Source organism: Anneissia japonica, unplaced genomic scaffold (assembly GCF_011630105.1).
Source record: "Anneissia japonica isolate Jap-2015-1 unplaced genomic scaffold, ASM1163010v1 scaffold284824_len513422_cov204, whole genome shotgun sequence".
NCBI classification, from domain to species: Eukaryota; Metazoa; Echinodermata; class Crinoidea; order Comatulida; family Comatulidae; genus Anneissia; species Anneissia japonica.
In genome coordinates, this window is record NW_022732066.1 from 329,346 (window position 1) to 340,121 (window position 10,776).

The following is a 10,776-nucleotide window of genomic DNA, read 5'->3' on the forward strand; positions in this document are numbered from 1 at the left end:
TAATCATTTATTAATTAATATCTGTTAAAATTAGAATTGGCGAATTTTGGCCAATTTATGAAAATTGAAGTTGAAATATACCTGTCTCTTATACACATCTAGATGTGTATAAGAGACAGCATATATATATATATATATATAAATTACGAGACCTATACTCTGGCCTAGGCCTATATGGTAATTATAAATTATAGGCCAAATCAATATTTGTACCGTATACTATAGGAAAGCTATTACGTTACAACTAAAAATTAAATGAAACATATATATGTATATATTATAGATAAATCTAACGGAGAGTTAAATGGGCAATTTAACCATTAGGATGCGTACCAGTACTTAAGGATGTCACTCCAAAAATGACAAGGAAATTTTATTCAACGTTTTATTTTTATTTAAGCATCATCAATAATAATAGTATTATCATTATTCCTGATGATGATCAAGTAAATTGATTTTTTTTTTTTCAAACTGTTTTTGGGCGGAAGTAAATAACTTACTTCGGTCCTTAGCACCCATTTAAAAAGGTACTTGCGTTCTTGAGGTTTTCCTCGATTTTTACGTATTATAATAATCTTAATTATATTTTTATTAAATTGTTGAAATTGTTTTCTGTACCATGGACTGAGATCGGAAGTACTTAAAAGGGAACTTGGCTAAGGTCCAGGCCAGGTCTATAGCTTAGGATGACTGGCTGTTCAGCGTTTGGCTGCAAAAACCAATCTGATAGTACAAAGCTTTTCCGATTTCCGACTAATGAAAACAGAAGGAAAATATGGCAAACAAAAGTTAGGCGATTAAATTGTAAATTTTCGACCAACTTACGTCTTTGTGACGTAGGAAGTATATGCCTGCCTTGGCTTAAATTCTATTTTTTTTTTCTTTTTCAACTATTAAATATTAAGCATTAATCGCCGTGCGAGCTATTGGCCTTCATACTGTACAAATAGCCATAATGGTGTAAGCCCATAACAGATTTTGAAAATTGTTGTCACGGAAGCGTCTGAATCGATATTCGTCACATAGCCAGAGCTAGTACCTGACTTAAAAGTACTGCATAAAAATAGTAAATTATTACAGTATTTATAATATGAAATTGGATATAAAGTAGTGAAATCATTTTAAAAAAATCTATAAATACAGTTACATGAAATTCAACTGCTAAAAAGATTAAATGGAATTAAACTATACAAGAGGCTGCTAACTGTATTTATACAATATTATACACAGGAACGCACATCACGTTAGACACAGAACGCGCATCGCGTATGACACAAAATGGCTTCTAAATTCTCAATGTCGCAACTCTGGGCTAACCGAGCGAAGCGCGCCTCACTTGGCTGGGGGTGGGGGGCAGCCGGCTTGGGGCCACAGGGGGGCTACGGAGATTTGACGAATTTTGGTAATTTTTTATTAGTTAATTGATAGGCATAAAACTACCGTAATGACTTCATGTATGTTTTTTAATGTCGAAATTCCAAAACCGATTTAAAAAAAAAATTTAAACAACGAGAAACAAAGAGTATAACTAACTTATTTTCAAATCCGTTTTACATGTTATATTATTTTTTTTAAAAGAAAAAAACACCGTATTACATTACAATACTATCTGAATTATTAATAAGAATTAATAAGAACAAAATTACGGATAAAGATAATGTCTTACTGTAAATTGTAAGGCCACCAATTTGTGACAATATTATACTACGATGAATTAAGAAAACACAATGTCACCGGGAACGTCACACTACAAACCCATAATTCAAAGTGAAGTTATAAATTTTGTAAATTTTGCCTGAAATCTGTAAACCACGAGGTTGCTCCCCGATCAAGGTGTATTCATGAGGATATCCAAACGAGCATTTGTCAAACATTTTGAATTAGTCCCATTGAACAGGAGCGGATCCAGAATTTTTTAAACTGGGGGAGGGGCATTTGTATTTTTTAAATTTCGATACTTAACATTAATATGCACTGAAATTTTAAAAAATAGTGCCAAAACGCTGTTTTGACACTGTTCAGCTGACTTACGTTCCAATAGATGTTTGAAAGTTATTAATTCATTGTGAAGAAGAATGAATAAATGTTGTTTCATGGGCTTAATTCAAAGTAATATACGGTAGTCGGATAACTTACAATAAAACGGCACTTGAATTTATGTTATTGTGATGAAAATTTAACACAAACCGTACACAAATAGGTCAATGAAGGCAATATGGTTGCTAAACGAACAGACATGTAAAAATTTTTTATTTTTTATTTTTTCTTATTCCCCAACGGAATGTATTCGTCTTCCCCGACATGGGGGGGGGGTGGCTAAGCTTCCCTGACGAGGGGGATATAGCCCCCAGCCCCCCCCCCACCCACCACCACCTCTGGCGCCAACCCTGGCGGAACGTTTTTCAAAGTGTGGAGGGGGCCACTAGTAAGATGGGAATATGAATGGGTTCAAATTTAGGGGGTTGGGGAGGGGCAAAATTTTTCCCAAAAACCCCAAAAAGGAAGGGGGTCTGGGGGGTCCACTTGGAAAATTTTGATTCCTAGATGGCGGGAAGTGAGCTTTCCCGACTTTGAGCTAGGTGTCTTTTAAAGACTTAAGGACTTTAAAGTCCTTTAAAATTCAAGGTTTTCCACCTTGAAAACGGTCTGGTAAACTCATTCTTACAGTAAATGGGCCTGTTATGTGTGTATACATACACTGAAAAAAATGAGTAGTTGCATACGTGTTCTTTTTCCCATGAATTGATAAACTCCAAAAAGAAAGAGGGTTCGGGGTTTCTCCCCCAGGGAAAATTGTGATTCCTAGATGGCGGGAAATGAGCTTTCCTCCCCCTGGAAAATTTTTATTCCTGAATGGTGGGAATTCTGTGGCGTCTTTTAATGACTTTTAAGTTCTTTAAAATTCAAGGTTTTCGCCTATTGAAAACGATTCCATGAATCGATGAACCCCAAAAAAAAGGGGTCCGAGGACTCTCCCCCCGGAAAATTTTGATTCCTAGATGGCGGGAAATGGGTTTTCCCTACTTCTGAGGTTTCCTTTAATAATAATAATAATAATAATAATAATAATAAAGATTTATAAAGCGCACATCTCCAGTGTCAATTACACCACAAAATCCATATAATTCCCAGAAGAATTTCAAGCAAAATCCATATACCAATTATCCCATCGACCATCGAGGCACTGTTACTCCCCATAAAGTATAAGTATGCGCAGACACTCAAAGGCAGTATGTTGACTATCAGCACCTTCCACCCCAGGATAAGCCAAGGGCTCCACTACCGTGCACTGCAAAAGGAGCATCATTGCGTCGACGTAGAAATATGGTATCATGTTTTTTTATTTTATTTTTTTGCAAATAATATAAATTCAACAGAGAAACATCAAGGTTCTCTATACGCCTCGGTGAAAATCCAAATTAATTCCCATAAAAAATTCTAACAGAATCCGTATACCAATGACTTTTAAAGTTCTTAAAAATCAGTGGCGAACCGTAGAGTAAATTGCAGGATATGCTAGGTATTGGCATCTAAGATGTGTGAGGGGCGCGCACCCCCCCCCCCCCCCCACCAGAAAAAAAAATACACGCCTATCCCCAGTCGCGCCCTCCCCCCGGCCCCAAAAATCATGCTCAAGTAGTAAAAATCACCTCAAATCACCTTATTTTGCAAGTTATCCCCTCACCTAATCACCGATCCCCACCTTCCCAACCCCATCAGCTCCCTTCCATTTCAAGACCTCTACGCCACTGATGTTACGGCCTGCTAGTAGGAAAAGTTCGTAGCCTACTACTATACGGAATCAGATTGCGTTCTATAGTCAAAATAAAACTACTTTTAATACCGGCATAGTTGTGTATATTCTCTTCAAAAGAATTCCTATTTCTGTATTTTAACAAATTTATATTCAAATAATAATAATTCAAAGTTTCTTCTATACCGGTCATATTTATGCAAATTTATTTAAACTTTAATCATTGAGATTACGCCTATAGATAGAGTCCCAGTACCCGATCGGCAGCGGAGGTCCCGATTTGTGAGAAGAAGAGCATGCGCACATACTCTTGGAAGGTTCCAGTGTTAAATCAGCTATTCTGAGGCCACAACACGGTTGTCACAATAGAAAATTTAAGGGTTGTAGGATATGGTCTGACTCACTGATATTTAAAACCAGCCATACGGAAATTCTAAGCAGCTGAGAGTACGATGCGATATCTTCGACTGTGACTTATACTAGATACCAAAGTAGGCCAAACACTGAAAAACTTTGCTATTCCAATAAAATCTAGAAATCCACTCGAAAAATTAATGTTTATATAAAAGATTCTGACTAAGAAAAGCTAAATAAAACGGAAAAAATGTACTATTATATATTCTTTTTTATTTGAATCCATGAATCGATGAAATCACCGGCAAATTACAAATCGGTAAACATTTAAAGTCAATTATATAAAGGGATACTATTATCTTGATAAAAATAATTTACTAATACTATCTGAAAATTAGGAGGTCGTGTCTAACTAATTTACAACCGTTTTAATAAAAAGTCACTATAGACATTGACCAGGGTTTCCAGTTGACGTCATGTATTTCGATTATCGGAAGTTTAGCTAATTGAATTAAGCGTGGATGGTGAATTGGGTACCGGTGTGGATTAGGAACTGTTTTTTGGACCGATCTTAACGAGTAGTAGTAAACGGTAGGAAACTGTGATGGGCCCCGGTTAGCGGGGTGTCGCAAGAGTCAGTTCTTGGCCCAGAACTTTTTCTCATTTTTATTAATGATACAGTATTGACATTTCCATCGACTCATCCATTTTGAAATTTTCCGAAGACATAAAACTATTTAGACCAGTCAGCGGTTGATTACAAAGCAATATTGATGTATTATCCAAGTGGTGTAATGAAAGTTACTGCCAATAATAATGTCAATAAATCTAAAGTCATGTATTTTGGGTATACAATAATACGAAACATACATTATTATTATGCATTAACGGTGTTGTTCTTGATGAGGTTGATTCCATAAAAAAAAAACTTGAGTAAACAGTGTGTGTCGGTTGTCAGCTATCTAGATTGCAAATTTATGAAGTCTTAGGAACTATTAAAACTGAATGTCAGTAAATAACATCAGATCTCTTTATATTGGGTTAGTCGAACACACCTTGATTTCTGATCAGACTTGGTCGCCTCAATTAAAGACATAATTTTATTAGAGAAAGTCGAGCGGCGGGCAACGAAATTTCCACCTACTGTAGCTTATAACATGTCGTACAAGGAGGTGTGTTCAGGCTGACTACTATAATATAGGCCTATATATCCTTCATCCCCCATCAGTATATTCACAAAATAGTTTAAAACATCCCAGGAATACAAAGACAGCATTTTATTACACATTAATACCCTTACCTAGAAACAAATGTATCCTCCTCGGGCAGCATTCCGGTTATTTTCGAGTCAGGTTTCAGGTCCAGAATAAGGATCATTCATGGAAGTCACTACTTAGTCTAGGTTGTATTAGGCCTAAGGGCCTATATATAGTTAACAAAATATAGCAAAATAATATTTGTTGTCGATTTTGGTTATTTTTTCCTTCTAAATTAGGCCTCTACAACTTTTTTTTTTACAAGGGTGGGGGGGGGGGGGTGGAGGGAGGGATGTAACCTTGGATCCCCTTAGCTACGACCCTGGCAATGACAGGAATGGTATGTTAATTTAAAATCCCAACAGTGTTGTAGGAGGAAGCAACATTTTAAAACAATACTCGAAAATTGAGAAGATATTTAATTGATAAGCGTAATACTGTATTAATTCAATAATTGGGAAGTAAAATGTAAGGTTTTACAGGTTTGTACGGTATATCCAATGGTGGGTTGGTGCCATCGGGTGCGTACGTACCCCACCAAATTTGAAAAGGTCTACATTTTCATGTGAGTCGAAAATGTACTAAATAAAAAATTAGTGATTTTCTGTGATTTACAAACAAATCTTAAATTTTTACATTTTAAGCAGTGATCTATTCTGCTGTGATTCGGGAAAACGCATTTTATCCATTTTTGATATTTTTGGTTTTGGGCACCCTGTAGATGTAATCTATCATGTAAATTAATCATATACCCAAGACAATGTTTAGAAATATGAAATTATAAGAGTTACGCATTATATCCTCCCCACAAGCAATACAAATTGGAAGAGAGCAATATATCCACCAAGCATAGAAAAGTTGGCAATCGTTGGTGAGTGCATAAAACGTAATTTCTTGTAATTTGGATATGACTTGACGTGTATAGGCCTAATGATATTGATATACAAGCAAAATGCTCCGTAACTATCTATGCTGAACATTTAAAGAGTGGACTTTATATTGCGATCATATTAGATTATTATTTCTTGGATATTCAATAAAGATTACCTATGCCAAACATTTTAAGAGTAGACTTATTTATGATGTAAGGAAATATAAATTTATACGGATAGAAGCTGGGTGACAAAGTGTTCTATGTTAGGAGTCTGTAAGTACGGTACAAGACAAGCATTATTCATGGCAAATTTCAACATTTTAAATAAATCATTTATATCGTATAAATTCATCTAGCCCAGATGCTTTCGATGTTTTAATATTCTTCAAATACGGTACTTACGAACAGTAGATTCATCACTTAGGAATTCCGACATTACTGTACTATAATATTATTTCCCAGTTCATTTATTAACTTATCTGTTTCAACGTGATTAACAAAGCTATTCAATTCATTTGCACACTGACATGATACATCTGGAAAAGGGGTTAAATTGTTTCTTGCCGTTCGCAAAAAATCCGCTCATCATTCTCATTTTGTTTCATACTTTTTTTTATTATTTTCAGTAAAGCTACTTTCTATATTTCTGTTATTAGCATTTTCCCCAACCGGATAGCTCTTTTTAATTCTTTATTAATACTATTATTTTCCCTTTCCCCGTTACCAAAAACCACTTTTTTCCCTTTTCATTATATCCCTTGTACTTTCGATAATCCATGGCTTATTATTGGCATATAATTGGATAGATTTAGTTGGCATAACAATATTAGTACAAAAATGTATGTAGCCACAGACGGATTCAGTAAGTTCATTAATGTCGTTTGAATTGTCAAAGAAAACCACCAGCTGTACATTCAAATGCGCCGATAAGCTGTTTTTCAGTTTCATGTGTCCATCTACATACAGTTCGTTTCTTTGGTTTTTGTTGTTGACAGATTGGCCTGTATTTAAGTGCAAGTGAAACAAGGTTATGGTCACATTTGCCAAGGTTAGGCAATGGTGAAGATTTATCGGCATGTTTAACTTTAGAGTAGCAAACGCCAGAATCGCAGTGTCACGTGTCGCACATCATGTCGATAGCAGTATATCCCCGTATTTTTTAGTAAGCATCCTATATTAAAATCGCCATTAATAATGATAAACATCGGGATAGGCCTAATTCGTTTCAATGTCGTGGACGGCATGACCCAGGTTCGGAGATTGCTTCTTTCTCAGGCCTATATATGGTTATGGTTACACTGTGAGTAGTAGGCCTACAACGAGCAAGAATTCTCTAGGTATAATAGAAAGAACGCACACTCACAGTTAATATTTCATTATTTGGAGAACATGTAAAATTCTTTTTTCCCAACGTTATTTGGTGACAATAACCCTCATTTATATGGACAAATACTCCTCCCCTACGTCTTTTTCAGTCCAGATCAGGGGGCGGATTTTGGGGGGAGGGGGCGGCCCGGCCCCGCCCCCTCCTTTTGAGAAAAAAAAAAGAATACTAAAAGAAAAAAGGAAGAAAAAAAACGATAGCCCAGAACGCCTCAAATGTTATTCGGGCGTCTAGAACACAAAACTTTTGCGGGGGCTGTGTTGTCTCGATCGGCCCAACTTTCGCCCCTGCAGATATTTTTAGCAGTGACTGAATATTGTTTGATTGATTCATTCATGATTGATTATTGAGCGTTTCATTTTGCTGTTATTTATAATTTATTACAGTATTAGTATTAAGATTATAGTGGTCCGACAATGGGTGAAAAGTTGGATTGGCAACACTTTTCCAGTACACAATACAGTAACTACAGTATTTACGAGATAATTAATGATTATCTTGAAGGAGGAATAGCAATAGAGCTGGAATTTTACAGAGATATATGGGCCTATGATCGAACATTATATATATATATATATATATATATATATATACAGTATATCCTCTAACCAGGTCCATGCTCTAACCTCTATATTATTGTGTATAACACTTGTATAAAACTACACAAATAAACGATACAAAGAATATCGAGCGTGAGTAAATTTAATTAAGTCCTCTTGTATCAGTTTAAACACTTCATTTGAAGAGGATTCTAATTTTATTTTGTTCAAAATTATTCACGCCACAGTACAACTAGATTCTTTGACAAATAATGTATTAAAATTTACCTTAAAGCTGATAAAAGTGTATTGAAAAAAACCTACATTATAACTTACATTAATTACAAACCGAGCATTTTAAAACGTAGGCCTACACCGTGTATTTATAGGAGGACTATCGTACTATCGTATTGTACATTATTTATAAAACGATATCTCGATGCTTAGAAATGAGCGCAGAAGGCGAATTGCAATGGACCTTAAGCAAACTTAAGAAATGAACAATCAGAATAGGGGCAGGAATAAGCGCGTGTCTCACAAACACGTGTTTGCGTATGTTTTTACACTGTCATTTTGTGGGCCCTTAGCAACATCAAATGGGTGGGGGCCTTAGCAACATCAAAGGGGCGGGCTTAGCGGAAGGGTTCATTATGTGTTCTGGCGTACCTACCAGGGGAGGATTTAGAAGGAGCCCCCATTTAGGAAAGTTTAAAAAAAAGGAAGGAAAAAGAAATAATTGTTCGCCCAAAACACCTCATATGTTATTTTCGGGCGTCTAGAAAACAAAATTTAGAGGGGAAAAGCCCCCGGACCCCCTACAGTAGTGTTGTCTCGATCAGTCCATCCCCCGCACTTTCGCCCCCCCCCCTCTGTCGGGCGTTTGTCGGGCGCCTTTCCGTCCCTGCCTATACAGTAGCATTTGCATTTGTTTTAGTGCATCTAAAACGTTTTGTTAAAATGTATTCATCAATGAATGGTAACACTCAAATCTAACATAATTATTTATATAGATGTCAATGTAAAATGTGTTAAACTTTTAACAATATACAGCATCTATTACTGATCAATTGGGTTTTAATTTGATGAAGGATCAAAATATCTGTACGTCTCTTGTGGATTAAATGCTTGGACTAAAAGTGAGAAATCCAAAAGATTGATTAGGAGGACACTTACTTCGTTTACAAATTCTAAACTTTACAAATTGTGTTACATTTGTACTAATATTTCATAGTCTAGTCTTTATTATAGGCCTAAATTTATTGTTTTAAATATTGTACAGTATCCACGTAATGGTAGAAAATTACAAATTAGGCTCAAAAGTTTATTGGTATATCACAATACTGGCAGTGGCGGATCTAGGATTTAGCAATGGGGTGAACGATTTGCGAAACATTCTTTTTTCGAGGTCACCGAAGGGGGGTGGCTAGCCACCCTATTCACCCCCACCCTCCAGATCCGCCACTGACTGGGTATTAACGTTCCACACAAGTACAGCAAGTTGAAAAAAAATATTCAGCTTTACAGTAACTTTAAATGTCTACCAATTTGAATTCTTAAAGCATTGTTACACTTAAAAAACCTAAGAGAACTGCTGCAAAATTTACAACAACCTTGATAGCGCTAGATTTAGTTGTCATATCATTGGCCATGGGCATCGTCGGTTCTGGTTGTGCGTTGCCTTGGCCGTTGCTGGGGTTGTTGCCGGTGTTTCCGCCTCCCGTTCCGCTTTCAACATAGTTGCTGTTGCAGAGATCAGTGTTGCAGCACTGGGTACATACAGTCATACCCTGCACATCCTGAATATCAATACAAGCTGCATAACAACCCACTTCACAACTCCTGGAATACATTGTCATTAACTGGCCTTGAGAACCCCCTGGCATGGGCATGCTAGTTTTCGCCGTCTGTAAAGACAGGTAACAGAGAAATACAGAGTTAACAATCAACATTATCAAGGAATACCATAGAATACAAAGCCAAACAAGATTACAAGATGAAATAGGCCTACAAGCACTTAAAAAAAGTTTAAAAAGTCATTAAAACTTGACAGGATTTCTGAAAAGTAAAAACAAGTTTACTGTCACAAATAAAAGCTCTTTGTGTTAAATCTGACAAGTACCGTAGGTGCTCAAATAAGCGCCTATAAAATTGTGGGAGGCTTAAGTGCGGCGCTACATTCGAGAGCGACGCTTATAAAAAATATTGGCGTGGCGCTTTCCATGCCCGTTCCTATGTTACCTACGGTATACCACGTGTTCCCGTAGTTCAGTAGGCCTATGATAGGTCCTACGTCACCGTAAATAAATGAAATGTTTATAAAGAAATGTTTTTGTCTTCATTGTATTAACACTGTATACATTGTATTTAAAAGCTTGTTTCACGGTGTTTTATTACACATTACACATATTCGAGAGCTGCGCTCAGAGCGAAGAAAATCTGATTTGGAGCGGCTCTATTCGAGCATTTACGGTAAGCAAAATTAAAATTTTGTTTAATAAAATGAAGTAAAATGAACGCCAAAATTCATCATAAATGCGTTGTTAAAATGTGTATATATACATATATATATATATTGTATATATTAATAATATATATATATATACACATACATACAT

General features: G+C 36.0%; 1 protein-coding gene across 2 annotated transcripts in view; it reads right to left on the reverse strand.

Annotated features, from left to right (window-relative positions):
* Positions 1–8,306: 8,306 nt before the first annotated feature.
* LOC117115550 (ly6/PLAUR domain-containing protein 2-like) overlaps positions 8,307–10,776 on the reverse strand; it is a 20,184-nt gene continuing 17,714 nt past the window's right edge. For both annotated transcript variants that reach the window (XM_033259396.1, XM_033259398.1), the window contains exon 4: positions 8,307–10,065. In XM_033259396.1, coding sequence (XP_033115287.1) covers positions 9,715–10,065 — 351 coding nt within the window. In that variant the 3' untranslated portion in view covers positions 8,307–9,714. The remainder of the gene's footprint in view (positions 10,066–10,776) is intronic.